This window comes from Garra rufa, chromosome 9 (assembly GCF_049309525.1).
Source record: "Garra rufa chromosome 9, GarRuf1.0, whole genome shotgun sequence".
Lineage (NCBI taxonomy): Eukaryota > Metazoa > Chordata > Actinopteri > Cypriniformes > Cyprinidae > Garra > Garra rufa.
The window spans coordinates 20,096,406-20,115,846 of NC_133369.1; the positions used below are offsets into that span (position 1 = coordinate 20,096,406).

Below are 19,441 nucleotides of genomic sequence, written 5' to 3' on the forward strand. Positions count from 1 at the left end.
GACATCTAAGCCGCCGAAGACGAAGAGGATTAAGGTTATAGTTTTTGAAAGGAAAGCACTGATCCTGATCTACAAATGCGTTATGTTCATGTTTTTTATGCATCTTTGCAAATGGCCTTTCTTAATAATGTGCTTGTTGGCAAGATTCACCGCTAAATGCGGCTAAAGTAAACATTAAAGCTCATAATCCCACATCAGAGAGGGACGGGCGAGCAAAGCTCATTTGCATTTAAAGGACCATGCAATAGAATGAGTTGATTTTTTGCAGAGCTTATTTTGACAAGGTAAAAGGGTGTTTTTACACTACTATTGAGAATTTTTAACCAAAGTATATTATTGACTTTTCATAAAGACCCTAAAGAATCATTTGAACTTGTGGAAAATGGGCATCCGATGACCCCTTTGAATTCTTTATACACACTTCCATAGTTTAGTGTGTGCCACACACACTGCCATTCAAAAGTTTGTGGTCAGTAATGTTTATTTTATTTTATGTTTTAAAGAAACTATTTTTATATAAGAAAATATTTTTATTTAGAAAGGGTCAATAAATTAATCAAAAGTAATGGTAAAGGCAGATTTCTGTATCAAATAAATGAACTTAATATTTATTAAAAAGTTGTGGACCAAAACACAGTTTCCACAAAAATATTAAGTTAAATAAATGTTTCTCCAGCACCCAATTTCTTCATGCTACACTGAAGACTGGCGTAATGGCTGCTTAAAATTCAGCTTTGCCATCACAGGAATAAATTAGTTTTAAAAATATAAAAGTTGTGTTTTAGCTGTACAAGTTGTCATGTCGATTAAATAAATGCAGTTTTGGTTACTCTAAGAGACTTTTTAAACATTTTTAAAAATCTTACCAACCCCAAAATTTTGAATTTAATTTATCAATTTCAAATGTTAATCCATAATTAACAAACTCAACATCTTTCCACATGTAGGATGTCAAACAACTTTATTTTAGGCCATATAGATTATAAAAATGAGACAATGGCAATAGATGAGCCTCTATGCAATAGGACAAGCCGAAACAAAATACCGCTAAAGCTGGAGAGTTTGCAGGTGGAAGATAATGCCACACAGACATTATGAACTCAAATAAATAAACACAATCAGCAAAACTGGAAAGAAATGATATAAATACAGTAAACAGGGAGAGAGCAACTCTACACTAAAACTTAATGCTAAGGCCTCAGACTAAAATAACATTATTCTTCTGACATTATTCAGTGGTTAATCTCAGCTTTAAGAGCGTTGTCTGAGTAAGTTAGTTAATGGGTTTGTTTTTTGTGTATTTGATCATTTAGGAAATGAAATATTGTCTGTATGATTCAGTTCAAATCTTTGCTTTTCAGTAAAAGTGTAATTGAAGAGTAAAATAATTGTGTAAAGTCACATTTCAAAGAAGTTGCCAAGTAGAGACCATAATGCAGGATGTTTTAAATGGAGCTGGTTTCTGGGCATTAATGCAGGCTGGCATGAGATGAGGTGCTTCTGGTGCGGTTGTGTGGTTTTCCCAGGTACGTCTCATTCTCGGCAGGTGTGTATGAGCACTGTGTTCTTACACTGCTGGCAGCGAACTGAGCAACACCAGGAGAACTTACAGGAACAGCGCTGAACCACCTCAGCCCGGCCTGCTCGAAAACCTGGGCCACAACATAACAGTTCGCATCCATCTGGTGCCAACCGGGAGGTTCCTAGAACATGAGATAGTAGGACAGGTTAAGTAAAGACTGATAAAATGACACATGAAACCAAAGAATGAATAGATAATTAAAATTCAGTTATTTTATATCTGGTTTGTACACTTATACCATTACAACGTCGTCCTGCAGTGCCAGGAATGCCATTGTCTGGATCCAAGCGACAGAAATCTGGTGAAGGAGCTAGGTAGACCAGGTCCCGTGCGGCTGGTGGCTTTACTTGGGGGTCCCGTGGAAGGAGAGCCGTGCGAGAGCCCACACGTGTCAGCCGTACCTAAGCAGAAAGTACAACCATGACCCTTGACTTTAGATACACGTACAGTTAAAGTTTACATACACCTTTCAGAATCTGCAAAATGTTAATTATTTTACCAAAATAAGAGGAAATTTAACAAAATAAATGTAATTTTTTATTTAGTACTGACCTGAATAAGATATTTCACATAAAGATGTTTACATATAGTCCACAAGAGAAAATAATTGTTGAATTTATAAAAATGGCCCTGTTCAAAAGTTTACATACACTTGATACTTAATACTGTGTTGTTACCTGAATGATCCATAGCTGTTTGTTTTTTGTTTGTTTGTTTAGTGATAGTTGTTCATGAGTTCCTTGTTTGCCCTGAACAGTTCCTAAGAAAAAATCTTTGGTTTTTCAGCATTTTTGTATATTTGAACCCTTTTCAACAATGACTGTATAATTTTGAGATCCATCTTTTCACACTGAGGACTCATATGCAACTATTACAGAAGGTTCAAAAGTTCACTGAGGCTTCAGAAGGAAAATCCATGCATTAAGAGCTGGGGGATGAAAACTTTTGAACAGGATGAAGATGCGTACATTTTTCTTATTTTGCCAAAATATCATATTTTTTTCATCTAGTACTGCCCTTTAAAAGCTACAGAAGATACTTACAGAGTACATTAGTTACATTTACCCTGATCCTAAAATTCAAAAAGTTTTCAGCCCCCAGCCCCCAGCTTCTTCTGAAGCATCAGTAATAGTTGCAGTCCCTTAGTTGTCCACAGTGTGAAAAAATGGATCTCAAAATCATACAGTCGTTGCTGGAAAGGGTTCAAATACACAAAAATACTGAAAGACTAAAGAATTTGTGGGACCTGAAGGATTTTTCTGAAGAACAGTGAGCAGTTTATGGACAAAACAAGGTACTCATGAACAACTATTAAAAGAAACAGCTGTGGATCATTCAGGTAATAACACAATATTAAGAATCAAGTGTATGTAAACTTTTGAACGGGGTCATTTTTATAAATTCAGCTATTATTTTTTCTTGTGGACTACATGTAAACAACTTATATGTGAAATATCTTATTCAGGTCAGTACTAAATAAAAAATAACATGCATTTTGTATGATCCCTCTTATTTAGGTTTGCAGATTCTGCCAGGTGTATGTAAACTTTGGACTTCAACTGTATTTACACTGCCTTCAACATTATTGCAACGGCCAATGCAGCATTACACGTATCCTTCACAGACAATACAATCCCATAAAAGCATCGCGACAACTCCAAAAGCCATCAAGACAGTGGATTACATTCAGTGCTTTGAAATATTAATACAAAAACTACTATTTAACCTACAGCACGTGCTTCATATTGTTGTTCGGTGGAGACAACCCACATATTTCCAATTTCAGTTTTTTAAATAACCATGTTCAACAGTGGAATTACCCATGATTCTGCAGAGAAATATCCACCAAATGTCACAAAAAAATTGTGCCACCAAAAAAACTCTTTGGCGCTACCCACTCCCATAACCTACTAATCAAAATATGAATATTTTGCAATAAAATATATGGCTTTATATCTATAGTCAACAGCTTTAAAACACTTGTTTAATATTTCTCCCTTTTTCATGGGATTGTAAAACTTTCTTATGGTTTACGACTCTGTAACAAAGACTTTTTTAAAGATCCCTATGAAAAAATACTCCTGGAACCAATGCTGTTAAACCCAAAAACTAAAACCAAACAAATCTTATTAGAAAACAATCACTTGAACATACATCTGCATGATAAGAACGAAGTAAAATGACAGAAACCATGATCTTTGGAAAACTGTATCCACCTTATTCTTCCCTATTTTTAACTCCACAAAACAGCTTGTTTTTAGTTGGACACACATCCCATTCGTTTACATGGAGAGGGTGGGTTTTGTCCTATATTACAGGCAGCCACCAGGGGGCGATTGAAATGTTTTGGCCTAACATTTGCAGGACATGGCACGCTTGGTTCCAAAACAGTAATTTATTAGGTTCTATCACAGTTAAGATTCTTCCTTAGAAGACAGCTGCCTATGTAGGCACTGGACAGCTAGGCAGCTCAGTAATTTTTTGAGCAGAGCCATTTTAACATACCTCTGTGGCTCCATCAAAGCGTTCTTTCAGCACAGCACCGACCCGGCGGAACGGTGGCATGACCTTCCAGCATGTTCTGAGCTCACAAGACCCCGAAACACCATGACACTTACACTCAACCTGCATGTTATGGAGGATCGCCTAAAGAAAGATAGAGACAACCATGAAAACCAATAAGTAGTTGGCGATGAGTATTTAATATCATCTCATCTCACTTGCCTTCCGTCCTGCTTCATTATTGTGAATGTTCATTAGCGGCCGCCCTGACGACATGCCTTTAGCTCTCTCTGGCTCGTCCACAAAGGTCTGAGAGAATGCAACGCCATAGGACAGATTATCAGAGCAACCTGACCACTGGAACCCTAAAGGTGAGTGAGAGGCATGTGTTTGGCATACGTTTTTTGAAATGGTGTGAATTATTGGTTATTGATGTGTTTTAATACGCACCTTCGGGACTGACCCCCCTGACCTTTCGGTCACAGCCGCACCTCTCCAGTTCTCCCCTGCTACAGCCCCGCGTCACAGCCACAGCAACTGCTGCTGATGAAAGAGCATGGACAAAAGCCGCCTCACGGGTGCCTGAAGACAGCACATACACGGAACTGAACTAAACTAAGTTGTCTTTTAATGGTATAATCAGTATTTTAATATCAGTACTCTGAATCTATGGTTCTCAAGCTCTATGACATGAAGGCCACTGTCCAACACATTTTTTGATGTTCTTAGGCTTATATTTTTAGTATTCCTGCTGTAATTATAAAAACTCTGCTTGTTTTCAAACTTTTATCAGCTGGAGCTGGGAGTGTTGATACATTAAATTAATGTACACAACTTTATTAAACACCAAGAACTCTATTTTCTTTTGGGCCATGTTTTCTGAGGGCCCCTACTGGTTAAATATTTTACGGTCATTAAGTAGAAAACAGTTAAAAATGTATATATTTTTATTTTTTCAAACCAGTAAAATAATTGGTGTTCTAGATTCAAATTTAAAAGCTTGAAATTAAACACTTTTATTTCATTATACCGCATACTTGAGCCATGACAGTAAGGTTATATTGAGAGTTGCATAAAGTAATGACATAATCCAATGTTCTGATACTCTATGTTGTGACATCATTTCACTGTAACCTTGGTTCATGACTCGTCCAAAAATATTGATCCCTCGAGGAGTGGTAGAACAGTTCCAGCGGCGGTTTCTGAACTGGTGTTGACACTGCAGTGGTTAAAATGCAACAAATAGCTGTTAGTCAGAGCTTATGAAACTGTTTAAGTTTAAAGGTTAAGGCTCATTTCCATTTCCTAAGAGTATTCGTGGGCTAGAATGTGACCTGGGCTAGTTGTCAAAAGAAAAAAAGAAAAGAAAATAAATAAACAAATTTAAAAAAAATACAGAGAATAAAAATGGTTTACGTGAAATGGTTCAGGGCTGCCAACTTTTGAGTTCAACTTGGAGTGAGAATTCCCACAGTGGGATAGGGTGGGTAATTTATTTGGGTTTGATTTATTTTTGTATTTATGTCAGTCTTGAAACTTTGCTGCTTGTACAGGGAAAAGAGCTGTTAGCAGCACAAAAAACAAAATGTTTATTCAAATTCTGAACGGATTATATTTAGTCTAGAAAGTGCGCGAATAGCCCTTTCTTTATAATCACTAAAAAGGTGACAAAGTTCCTTAAAGGAACACTCCACTTTTTTTGGAAATAGGCTCATTCTCCAACTCCCCCCGAGTTAATAATTTGAGTTTTACCATTTTGAAATCCATTCAGCCATTTCTACTGTTCTGGCGATGGGTTAGTGATGGGTTAGCATTTTTCTAGACCGATAAGATTAGGAACTACACTCCCATTCCGGTGTAATAGTCAAGGAAGTTTGCTGCCGTAATATAGATGCAGCGGGCGCAGTAATATCACGCAGCGCCTGAAATTAGTTCCCAGCTAGGTAACTTCCAATGTGACCGGCTTTTTGAAATTGTGACCGAAGTTCAGGCGCTGCGTGATATTACTGTGGTGTGAGAGACCACTCCCACAATAGTTGATTGACATGAGCGCCTTACTTTAGACCCGCCCTAACCGAGCTGAAACAGTCTGACTCTGATCGCCATTATGTGACTCAGGTGCAGGGGAAGACAAGAATGTCTGTTTGAGCGATTGAGGTGTTCTGTTGTTGGATGTAATAATGAGCAAAGCAGTCGTCATTTACTCCCAACATCTGAGCCGCTGAAGACGCAGAGGATTAACGTTACTTTGGTTTTTGAAAGGAAAGCGCCGATCCTGATCTAAATATGTGTCTATGTTCGTGTGAATCATTTGTGATGCAGCTTCACTCACAGCAGAAGTTCTAAATAATGTGCTAGTTAGCAAGTTTCGCAGCTAAATTCGGCTAAAGTAAACATTACGGCTCGTCATCCAACTGCAGAGAGGGGCGGGGCGAGCAGAGCTCATTAGCATTTAAAGGAACATGCAAAAGAATAGATCGCTCTAAAAAGGGATGATTTTGACAAGGTAAAAAGATTGTTTTTTTTTACACTACCATTGAGAAATTTCAACCAAAGTATGTTATAGACTTATCATTAGGACCCTAAAGAATCATATAAACTTGTGGAAAATGGGCATCTGATGACCCCTTTAAATGACAAAATTTGAAAGCTGAGACTTTGTTTCATATCAAAAGTAACCTGCTCTGTCTTGTCAGTTTCCTCTTTGTTCCGTAATGAATTTTTTACGTTGTTGAACATAGCAACAGTAACTAATGGCGGTGGGTCTTTGCAAAGGGTCAATTGCGTGAGTCTCACGCTGAATGTGTGGGAGTTGGCAGCCCTGGGTTCAATATACATTTTTAACAACAAGTAGAAATGTATAATACCATTTTTTGTAACCAAGAAGTTGAGGTATGTACCTATACTAAAATGTACATTCAAATATAAATGAACTAAAAACTTGCATTTAAATAAATAAACACACACAAAAAATCATGGAGTAAAAAATGACAATGTAGCACAGGCCTTCTTTATAAACATTTTTTACATGATTGTTTACCATCATGTCCTTGAATAAATGAATGTCAGCACTGTATGTTCACAAAACTGTCATTGTGAGTCATTGTGTTTCAGTCTCTCTCACCTCCTCAATGACCATCTCTGCAGCCTTTCGCACGGACTCCATGACCTCCCCCCGTGCCCGGCACACCCCAACTTGGCCTGGTGTCAACCCCCTCAGACGGCCACATGGTTCTGCACCAGACACAGGACGCGAGCGTGGCAGACGTGCCAGAGAACTACAGAGACAATACAGCACAGTAAGAACATAGAGAGTACATCAAACACATACAAAAACAGACATACTGTATAAATAAAAGGAGAGCATTTTGTAGGTAAATCGAAAACAGCAGGGAGAGGAAACGAGTAGAAACAATGAGAATGCGTGAGAAAGCAATATGTCACCATCTTTTACAAGTTATGGCATAACAAACAAACGCTTTCACACAAGCCAACTTACAGCCAGTTGGTTGCCATGGTGAGGTGGGGTGCCCATAGCAACAGCAGGAGGAGTCGTCCCGTGAGAGTCACGGAGGAGACCGTTGGCATCAGATTGCCTGTCTGTCTGACTACCTGTCTGTCTCTGAATTACTGATCAACTCCTGTTTCTTTCAGTCTTACAGTTGTCCCTGTTATGTTGGGGTTGTTCCCCTCATATCTGTCAAAAACAATAGACAGGAAATTACATTACTGTGTGATATAATTTAATGATACTATATAAAATTGACTGGCATCAGAATATTTACACTACCAGTCAAAAGTTTCTGAACAGTAAGAAGTCTCTTCTGCTCATTAAGCCTGCATTTATTTGATCCCAAGTACAGCAAAACAGTAAAATTTAAAAATATTTTTACTATTTAAAATAACTGTTTTCTTTTTAAATATATTTTAAAATGTAATTTATTCCTGTGATTTCAAAACAGAATTTTTAACATCATTACTTCAGATACATGATCCTTCAGAAACCATTCTAATATTCCTATTTTCTGCTCAAAAGACATTTATTATTATTATGTTGGAATTTTTTCAGGTTTCTTTGATGAATAGAAAGTTCAGAAGAACGGCATTTATTTGAAATAGACATTTTGTAACATTATAAATGTCTTTATCATGACTTTTAATCAATTAAAAAAAAAAAAATGACTCCAAGCTTTTAAATGGTATAATGTATGTTACAAAAACTTTTTTTTAGATAAATGTTGATCTTTGGATCTTTCTATTCATAAAAGAATCCTGAGGAAATGCCCTCAGCTGTTTAAAAAAATTAAAATAATAATTAAAAATGTTTCTTGAAAAGCAAATCTGCATATTAGAATGATTTCTGAAGGATAATGTCACACTGAAGACTGGAGTAATGATGCTGAAAATTCAGCTTTGATCACAGGAATAAATTACATTTTAAAATATATTCAAATAGAAAATAGTTATTTTAAATAGTAAAAATATTTCAAACTTGTTTTTGCTGTACTTTGGATCAAATAAATTTGGCTTGGTGAGCAGAAAATACTTCTTTAAAAACATAAAAAATCTTACTGTTCAAAAACTTTTGACTGGTAGTGTATATATTTTTGTCGCTTAATGAGCATAATACAATCTATACAAGGCAATACTATATAATCTATACTATAAAATAGTTATAGTAAGATAGAGGTTTTAGATGTGATATTTCTAATATAATCAAAATGATCTAATAAATAAATCTAAGTCAATCACTACAAAAGGTAAAAAACAAACAAACATTTTTACCACTTTGACGTCCAAAGGGATCCAAAATATTCCTGTCGATGGCCTGCTCAAATCAAGTTTCAAATCTGCTAATGATCCCAATTTATCATCAGATGAATCTAATGAAATTATTTCCATTAATTCCACATAAGTTTTGAAGATAAAATCCCTCTAAGCTGTAATCTTATTGTCACAGAGAGAGAGATATTCATCTTATGACATTGTCATCTATAACAAAAAACTATAAAATCTCTCAATATCTCTGGTTAAGTCAGATAATCAGAACAAGGAAAACAAATGTATTAATTATATAGATTAATGATTAGACCCCCTTTATGAAATCCCATTTTCTTCAGTTCACTAACAAAGTTATCCCTTGTTCCAGCTAACTAATAAAAATGTTTAAAATAAATTTTTTTATCCTAGTAAAGCACTTCCATTTCCTTCAGATCTGTATCAGTATATGTGGGAAAAAAGTTGTCGGTAATCCAATTTGTCCGCCAAAATGAGCAAATCCAAAGGTGAAAAAACAGATAAGTGTGGATGGAGTGATGGTTGTGGGGTTATAAAGGAAGGATGGATAAAGGGTGGGAGGGTTGGAGACCTCATGGAGGGGAGGGGTGAAGGTTTAGGCCATAGTACATTAACATTGAGGGATGAGCTTGCACTCATTGTCCAATTTACTCAGGACGTAATACGTGACCTCTGCTTAATGAGTCCCGCAGGATGGTGCCTTCGACTCGTGGGATTATACAAATGCTAACACGCTCGACTGTGTGTTTGTATTTGTGTTGTGCGTCAAAAAAGAGGGCAAGTGACCAAAAGTCGAGCGCCAAATCGCTGTCTAAATGCATACATCTGTGTGCAAGTCAGAGAGAGAAAGGGAGGGAATTCCTTTTGTCAATGCATGTGACTCAAGCATCTGTTACCTAGTATCAGTGAAGGCTGCATCGGAATATGCTGCCCTTAAATCCTGAGACTCTCACAAAGGAGTTGCGCGTGAAAGCCAGCGGAAATTGACGGAGGAATATGTGCCGTAACAATAAATAACCTGATAGATAGAACAGCAGGGGAAGGGTGCTCAGACCTGTCCTGAAACGGGCCTGTGTGAACGTGTCTTACCTAATGTTTAATTTTCCCAAACTTTTGTTGCTCTTTTTACGAGTGTCCCCCCCCTCCCCCTTTCTTTCCTCTCTCTGCCCTGCTCCCTCTTTTTCTCTCTCTCTCCATATTGTCTTCGAAGAAGGGATGACATTTAGACAAGGAGGAGAAAACACAGTGCTGACAAATATTAGAACTGAGGCAAATAAATCACCAGAAAGAGAGAGAGGACAAGATCTTGGAGTTCATGGATCTACTGTGGCCCTCAAAAAGAACTTGGACACTTAAAGGAAAAGTTCACACAGAAATAAAAATTCTGCCATCATTTACGTACCTTCCACTGGTTCCAAACCTGTATGAGTTTCTTCCTTCTGTTGAACACAAAAAGAACAATTTAGAAGAATTCTTCAAAATATCTTCTTTTTTTACACAAGAAGGAAACTCATATAGGTTTTGACAACGTGAGGGTGAATAAATGATAACTGAATTTTCATTTTTGGGTGAATTACCCCTTTAAGTCACAGTTTAAAACTAAATTATTAAATGAGGTGGGACCTAAAAGCAAACAGAAAACAATTACTTGTACGAAGATAACTATGGACATTTTCACTAACATTTGACATTAAACAGAAAGTGTCTGTGTGTCGGTAAAAAAGTGAAAGCAATGTAATAAAAGCCAAAATTTTGTCTTAAATTTTTACGTTTCTCTGGCTTTTTAAAAACAATTTTAAACCTTACAAACATCATTTATACATTTATTTAAAACATTTCATATTTTTATGGAATATATGTTATTATACTTTTGTGGGTAATTACAATAAAATATTTCTTTTCTCTTATAAGCATTTACTCTTTTCATTTGTAAAATGGAGCATTATTTTGCTTCATAATATTCAGAAATTTCAGACTTAAGTAGATAATGAAATTATTTTGCTTTACAAAATATGCTTTATCTATATTATGTTTTTATACATTTTGTCTTTAATATACATTTGCTAATTCTTCAGTCTGCAATAATACATTTTTGTACATTTACACTACCAGTCAAAAGTTTTTGAACAGTAATATTTTTTATGTTTTTAAAGGAGTATCTTCCACCGAGCCTGCATTATTTTTTTATCCAAAGTACAGCAAAAACTGTAAAATTTCTAAATATTTTTACTATTAAAAATAACTGTTTTCTATTTAAATATATATTTTAAAATGTATTTTATTCCTGTGATTTCAAAGCTAAATTTTCAGCATTATTACTCCGGTCTTCAGTGTCACATGATTCTTCAGAAATCATTCTAATATGCTGATTTCCTGTTCAAGAAACATTTTAAATTATTATTATTATTATTATTATTATTATTATTATTATTATTATTATTATTATTATCATTATCAATATTTAAAACAGTTGAGTACATTGTTTTTCAGGATTCTTTGATGAATAGAAATACCCAGAGATCAGCATTTATCTGAAATAAAAAGCTTTTGTAACATTATACACTATATCATTCAAAAGCTTGGAGTCAGTATAATTTTTATTTTTTTGGAAAAGAAATGATAGAAATTAATACTTTTATTTGTCAAGGATTCTTTAAGTTGATTAAAAAGTGCATATGATTACATTTCTATTTTATATAAATGCTGTTCTTCTAAACTTTCTATTCACCAAAGAAGCCTGAAAAAAATCAGCTGTTTTCAACATAATAATAACAATAAATGTTTTTTGAGCAGCAAATCAGAATATTAGAATGATTTCTGAAGGATTATGTGACTGGAGTAATGATGCTAAAAAAAAACAGCTTTGAAATCACAAGATAAAAAAATAACATTTTAAAATATATTCAAAATAGTTATTTTAAATAGTAAAGATATGTCAAAATGTAACAGTTTTTCTGTACTTTGAATCAAATAAATGCAGGCTTGGTTCTTTTCTAAGATGTATATATCTACAGATCTTGAGAAAATGTTACAGAACCATGTATTTACTTAAAAACACCTCTAAGTCTGTCTTTACTGCTGAACTCTCCTGCACCTCAGCAAGCAAATAAATAACTGTGCCCCCTTACAGATTCACTGCCTTTCTTTCCATTCGAGCAGTGCCCCCTATCTCTCCCCTCCCTTGCACTTTTTCACCCCTCTTCTCGTCGTATTCTCTCTTTGTGTCCTGTCGTCCTTCGCAGTGACGTCTTGCAATGTCTCCCCCAGCAACACCATGGTGACCCGCACCCCCATGTCATGTCCGGCGCCTCTCTTCTCCTCATCTCTTCATCCGCCCAGCCTTTGCTCATAAATAAAATCGCTTCTTTTTAAATCAAGTGTCCCATCTGTCCGAATCTGTTTTACACTCTCATCTGAGATGTCACGGTGGCTAATTGTGGCTTTTTCTTGTGATTTAACATGGGGTTCAGGTGGACACCTGTACTGGACTGAAAATCATAATTTAACAGTGTTACTGATTATTTGAGAATATTATATTTTATTGTACATGTGTGTATGTCTATGTGTGTGTATATTTTTAAATAATTCAATAATAATAAACATTAATCTACATATTTTTATACATGTGTGTGTGTGTGTGTGTGTGTGTGTGTACCTGGTATTCATCACGTTGTGGGGACCAAATGTCCCCACAAGGATAGTAATACCAGTAGATTTTGACCTTGTGGGGACATTTCTTAGGTCCCCATGAGGAAACAGGCTTCTAAATCATGCATAATGAGTTTTTTTGAGTAAGTAAGAGTGTGCACAATCTGTGAGGGCTAGGTTTAGGTGTAGGGTAGGTGTAGGGCGATAGAAAGTACGGTTTGTACAGTATAAAAACCATTACGCCTATAGAATGTCCCCATAAAACATGTAAACCCAACATGTGTGTGTGTGTGTGTGTGTGTGTGTGTGTGTGTGTGTGTGTGTGTGTGTGTGTGTGTGTGTGTGTGTGTGTGTGTACCTGGTATTCATCACGTTGTGGGGACCAAATGTCCCCACAAGGATAGGAATACCAGTAGATTTTGACCTTGTGGGGACATTTCTCAGGTCCCCATGAGGAAACAGGCTTATAAATCATGCACAATGAGTTTTTTTGATGAAGTAAAAGTGTGCACAGTCTCCTGTGAGGGCTAGGTTTAGGTGTAGGGTAGGTGTAGGGCAATAGAAAGTACAGTTTGTACAGTATAAAAACCATTACGCCTATGGAATGTCCCCATAAAACATGTAAACCCAACATTCATACATTCATATTCAGTGTCACATGATTCTTCAGAAATCATTCTAATATGCATTCTAATATAAAGATTTACATATATGCGGTATGTGTGTATACATAATTACAAATTCATTTATCTTCATTTTTTTAAATAATTCATTAATATTTAATTAATCTACATATTTATATGTTTTTAAATTAATTTGTATATACAATAATTAACCAGTAATTAACTAATAATGTAGTATAAATAATAATAGCATAAATAATTTTAATAATGAATATTCATCAATAAATATAAATAAATTTTAATTAATTATTACAGTTTAACAGTGTTACTGATTGAGAATATTATACTTTAATGTAATTAATTTGTATAGATAATTTGTATGTGTGTGTGTATTTACATACTGTATGTGTGTATATATAATTACAAATTAATTTATCTGTGTATATTTGTAAATAATTCATTAAAATTTAAATTAATTTGTATGTTTATAAATTAATATGTATAAATAATAATAAATAATTAAATAATTATGTAATATAAATAATTTTATAATAAATCATTTAATAATGAGTAATAATAAATATAAATACATTTTAATTAATAACATTTTAACAGTGTTACTGATTATTTGAGAATATTATATTTTCATGTATATGTATCTATGTATGTCTTTATATGTGTATTTTTAAATAATTTAATGATATTAAACATTAATCTACATATTTCTATGCTAATAAAAATAAACAATTAATTTAATTACATATTTCTGTGTGTATAAATTAATTGCAAATTCGTTTACCTGTATATATTTTTAAATAATATTTTAATTAATCTATATATTTGTATGTTTAGAAATTAATTTGTATATATAATAATTAACCATTAATTAAATAATCATGTAATATAAATAATTATATAATAAATAAGTTTAATAATAAATAATGATTCATCAATACATATAAATACGTTAATTAATAATTACAGTTTAACAGTGTTACTGATTATTTGAGAATATTATATTTTAAGGAATATGTATCTATGTATGTATGTGTGTACTTTTTAAATAATTCAGTAATTTTAAACATTGATCTACATATTTTAATATGTTAATATAATGAATTGCCTTTGTGTGTAATTTACATTACTACATATACTGTATGTGTGTATATAATTACACATTAATTTATCTGTATATATTTTTAAATAATTCAGTCATATTTTAATTAATCTACCTATTTGTGTTAATAAATTCATTTTTAAACATTATTCATCAGTAAAAATATTTATAAATATAATAATATAATTATAGTATATATATATATATATATATATATATATTCTAATTATTTTTTATATTTTTTGTATATATAATTTGAATTAAAAAATATATGTATATATTATAATTTGTATATATATATATATATATATTATACACAAATTATAAATATGTAGTTTATTATTGAATTATATATTTTTAGATATTAAATTTAATATTATTATTAAATATTAAATGCAATACTACAAATTCACTTATGTGTGTGCGTGTGTGTCCTGTTAGAACATGCATTTTGCACTGTAAGAACACAACATGACAGCACACAGTGATTATTATTGGATGGCTTGTTGACCTCATTCTGGAACGCTTGCACTGGGTTACTGCAGACCACTGAGAGAATATTATGGGATGGAAATGACAGCCCTCCAATCTGGCAATCCCTCCCATCCAGCCCAATATTCCATAACCTACGCACATTCACTCAGTGTTCTGTGAGAACTGAATGAATGTCAAAATCACTTTCTGTAGGTTTTTAATTTTAAATTAAGATGGCAATAACTGATATGTTCTGGTTTATATAGAACCTCAGGTGAAATAATCATGCTCTTTGTTTGTGAGTCATACAGTTCACCGTCTCACCCATCCATCTCGCCACTGGATGTCCTCACTGCTCTTTTGATGAGAGGACGGTGATGCTAGAATATTTGTGCTTGTTGCAGGACTAATATTGGTCATCACCTGGAACAAGCATTTATAGTAGCACATGCACATAGACGTGTTGTTTTAACTGCGTCCGCAGTGTCAACATACCTCTGATCTTCAGGAGAATATTATGGGATGGGAATGAGTGTGGTGGTGGGGGCTGCAGGGTGAACCCCCCTCCCCCCCCACCTCCCTTAACAGTCTGCCACGATTGGTGACTGTGAGCTACACCTAAGCCCCCCCCCCCCAGCCCCCGACCCCCCCAATCACCATGGTGACTGATCTACTTTAAGCAGAAGGGTGTGCATAAGCATGTATGTGTGTGTTGGGGGGACATGCACCTCAAGCACTGATGCATTTCTGCTGCTGTACAGGAGAGATGCACCATGGTGTCAAAAACAGAGACTTTTGTCAAAGGTGGATAGGACATCGTATTCAGAACACTACAATGAAATAAGCCTAGGGCTATCTCTCCTCTGCAGCATATTAAAGACAAAGGAAAAAGACTTATTTGTATCATTCATTATACTGCAGTTTCTCAGATATAAGACCTGAATGAACAAACATGCTGCATATAGAGTGTTTTCACAACGCGTCATCATTCAGCCATATTGGCAACACTGAATGTAAACAATGCCACTGAACCGAAAGAAACTCGCATATTTTGCTAATTATTGTTGCTGAAAATGATCAGTTCTTGTCATGTTTTGAGCTGTACTAATCGGTCAGACTAGAAAAAAACATATAGACTGTCAAAAGTCAAGAAAAAGAAAAACTGAGGAACAAAAGGTGTTTGTGGTTGGCCAAACTGAAACAGGATATCCAAGGCAAGAATCTCGACAACATTCATGTTTGTTCTTATCATTTCCAGTCAGATAGGGGAAATATTAGGCTAATATCTTAATTAATACTGCTCACATGTATTTTTACCATCTATTAACTTTATGTTTGTCAAAATATTGTGCCCTTTTCTTTCCTTTTTATATAGAGTCTTTCTCTATCTGATTTAGCAGCACAAATCAGCATAACAACGTATAAAGTAGTACATTAACCATGCAATCCATGCTGTTGTTTACATCCAAGTATCGCCAATATGGCCGCATCTGTGTAACTGACCAAATCGTGACTTTGTGCATACCCTCTATAGAATGAGCAGTTTTTGAAGTAAATTAGAAGTAAATTATAATTTCAGAATTAATAGCAAAAACAGAATGGTCTGACTTTATCTTTGTGATATTATGCTGCATAAAACATGTCTGAATAAAAACAAAAACAGCAGGCTGATTGAGACGCAAATTCAGTCTCTGACAGCAGGTGGCGCTTATGGAACAGCAGCGATACAGCTTTTTACTTTATTACCACTGTAAACAAAGCAGTGCTGCACTTTTAATACTATGTTAATATACATTTTATAAAGGTAAGATGAAAAGAAAATAGCATCTAAACTTAAATAGACAAAAACATTCATTCATATAAACCCCTCACCCCCAGTTCAGTATTTAGAATTTTCTTGCCATTTTCGAGCATCTGCCTGCTACAGTATTTTCTCCTTTTTTGCGTCTGTCTTCAGCGTCTCTGGCTCCTGTTAATGGCTGTTTACTGTTGATTTATTTTCCCAGTTACAGAATTAATTGTGTGTTATCAATGGTTCTAAACGTTTTTCAAACAATAGTCAGAAGTGTATGCAGTTGACAGGGATCTCTTCTCAATTAATGATGCTGTATTCGTTGCTTAGGCACTTGTGCGATTTGCAGATACATATACAAACAGTATTAATAAAGATATTAGCCTAATATTTTACCTACCTGACTGGAAATGAAAAGAACAAACACGAATGTTGTAAAGATTCTTGCCCTGGAAATCCTGGTTCAGTATGGTCAACTACAAATGCCTTTTGTTCCTCAGACAGTTTTTGCACTCTTCTCTTTGATTTGTTATAACTTTTGGCTATAGTTTATAGTAGGCCCACTCCAAATATATTTCCTGGTCCGACTGATTAGTACAGCCCAAAACATGACAAAAATGACATTTTCAGCAATAATCAGTTCAGTGGTATTGTTTACATTCAGTGCCGCCAATATGGCCGACTGATAACATGCTGTGAAAACACTCTATATTCTCTTCTTTGCATCTATTTTCAGTGTCTCTGGCTTCTGTTAATAGCCATTTACAGTTGATTTATTTGTCCAGTTAAAGAATTAATTGTGTGTTATTTATAGTTCTAAAAGTTTTCCGACCATTAGTGAAAAGTGTTTGCAGTTAACAGGGATCTCTTCTCGATTAATGACGCTGTGTTCGTTGCTTAAGCACTTGTACAATTTGCTTAATATGGTTTACCATTTGAACCGGTATACCAGCACTACAGAAAGCACAAATTACAGTTAAGCTCAAGTGGTAAAAAAACAGCCTAAATCAATTTTCTTCAATAAGGTCTCTTTAAAATAATGGATAAATCAAATATCATTAAGTAAAATTAAATAGCGGGTTTGTAATCAGAGAAACTCACTTGCAAACAACAACATTGATTGCACGGTTAATGTACTCCTGAATACATTCTGCTAATTTATGCTGTCTAAAGCACATTAAAAAAAAAACGATGGAAGCTGCCAAATCATAAGCAGGAGACTAAAGTTAATAGGTCATAAAAATATATACAAGCAGTATAATTAAGATATTAGCCTAATATTTCACCTACCTGACTGGAAATGATAAGAACAAAAACGAATGTTGTCATGTCACTGGAAATCCTAGTTCAGTTTGGCTAACCACAAATGCCTTTTGTTGCTCAGACAGTTATTTGCACTCTTCTCCTTGATTTGTTATAACTTTTGGCAGTCTATAGTACTCTAGGGCCTGGTTTAACAGACAGGGCGTAGACTAAGCCAGGATTAGGCCATAGTTCAATTAGGACATTTAACTAATTTTTATAAATGTGCCTTAGGAAAAAAAAAACATGACTGATGTGCATCTTGAGTCAAAACAAAGGCACTGATATATTTTAAGATCAGTGGAAGTCAGCTGAAACAGCTCAGACTTTTAGTCTAGGACTAGGCGTAAGCTTGTTTGTTAAACCAGGAGCAAATGTTTTTCCTGGTCCGGCTGAATACTACAGCTCAAAAACATGAAAATAATTGACCATTTTCAGCAATAATCAGCAAAATTTGCAAGTTTCATTCAGTTCACTGGCATTGTTTATGTTCAGTGTCGGCAATATGGCCAATTGATGATAACGCTCTAGATTCTCTTCTTTGCGTCTATCAGCATCTTTGGCTTCTGTTAATAGTCATTTATAGTTGGTTTGTTTGCCCAGTTAAAGAATTGTGTGTTATTAATAGTTCTAAAGGTTTTTCAACCATTAGATGAGATGGAAATGCAGTTAACAGGCATAACTTTTCAATTAATGATGCTGTGCACGATGCTTATAGGCCCTTTTGCTGTTTTTTATTTATTTATTTTTTTATTCATACCGTTTACATAATTCGGTTTACTGTTTGAACCGGTATATTGCCTAGCACTACAAACAAATCTCAGGCCTAAGTAAACCAATTTCCTTCAGAAAGGTCTATATAATGGATAAATAAAATATTAAGAAGTCAAATTAAATAGTCAAAGCCTACTTGCACTGAATGTGCTGGTTTCGGCCTTATCTCGTAAACATCTGCGATTCAGCAGCTGCTTATGCACTTACATTCAAGTAATCTTATGATGAGTTGCGTAATGATAAAACTCACAAGATCTAGTATGAGTAATTACATATACAGCATATATATTGATTCAAAAATGTAGTCAAGTACAGTGGAAGTTGCTATCTTTAATCTTTTGTTTGTCTACGTGACTGGCAAGTTCCTCTCATGAGACATGGCATACAGTATAAATATAAACAGAAGTGATTGCTAAATATATATATATATATATCCTAACTGATTTTTTTTTATTGTTGCTTTAAATAGATCTACTCACTCATATCTAAACCTATGATGCTTGAATGGATCGTGTAAACATTCTGCATTCCATTGACTCATATGTGCAGTGGCGTTGACCTGTTGTAATGTGGAGGTAGCTGAAGTCACTGGAGTTCAGACAGTCTAAACGTGTGCGAGATTCTATTTTGGGATTGTCACGGCACATCTGATTTGTAAGAGTTGGTGTTTTTGTTATACGGCTTCCCACAGACTTATTACAGGAGTCTGATATGGGATTAGAAAGAAGCACAGTTGCACCCTGACATTTCATCACCCCTGAAACTGTGAAGTGTCACTCTTGTAGGTGTGTGGCGTTTGACAGATACCCGAAGTGCACTACTTGTTAGCC

At 34.6% G+C, this 19,441-nt stretch overlaps 1 protein-coding gene across 1 annotated transcript; it reads right to left on the bottom strand.

Annotated features, from left to right (window-relative positions):
• Positions 1 to 989: 989 nt before the first annotated feature.
• wnt4b (wingless-type MMTV integration site family, member 4b) lies at positions 990 to 7,672 on the bottom strand. The gene is made up of 8 exons (XM_073847557.1): positions 7,584 to 7,672; positions 7,209 to 7,362; positions 5,219 to 5,303; positions 4,535 to 4,666; positions 4,307 to 4,449; positions 4,088 to 4,228; positions 1,821 to 1,983; positions 990 to 1,703 (listed from the first exon to the last, which is right to left on the bottom strand). Exons 1-8 carry the CDS (start codon positions 7,670 to 7,672, stop codon positions 1,534 to 1,536), a joined length of 1,077 nt encoding a protein of 358 aa, XP_073703658.1. The 3' UTR covers positions 990 to 1,533.
• Positions 7,673 to 19,441: the final 11,769 nt, after the last annotated feature.

What these genes read in the sequence shown, in the direction of transcription:
- wnt4b (XM_073847557.1), bottom strand. Translation starts at nt 7,672, where the DNA reads ATGCCAACGGTCTCCTCCGTGACTCTCACGGGACGACTCCTCCTGCTG. An exon ending in TGGACGAGTCATGAACCAAG is followed by an intron (nt 4,667 to 5,218) that starts GTTACAGTGAAA and finishes TGCTGTCTTCAG; the next exon opens with GCACCCGTGAGGCGGCTTTT. An exon ending in GCTTTGATGGAGCCACAGAG is followed by an intron (nt 1,984 to 4,087) that starts GTATGTTAAAAT and finishes CTTTCTGCTTAG; the next exon opens with GTACGGCTGACACGTGTGGG.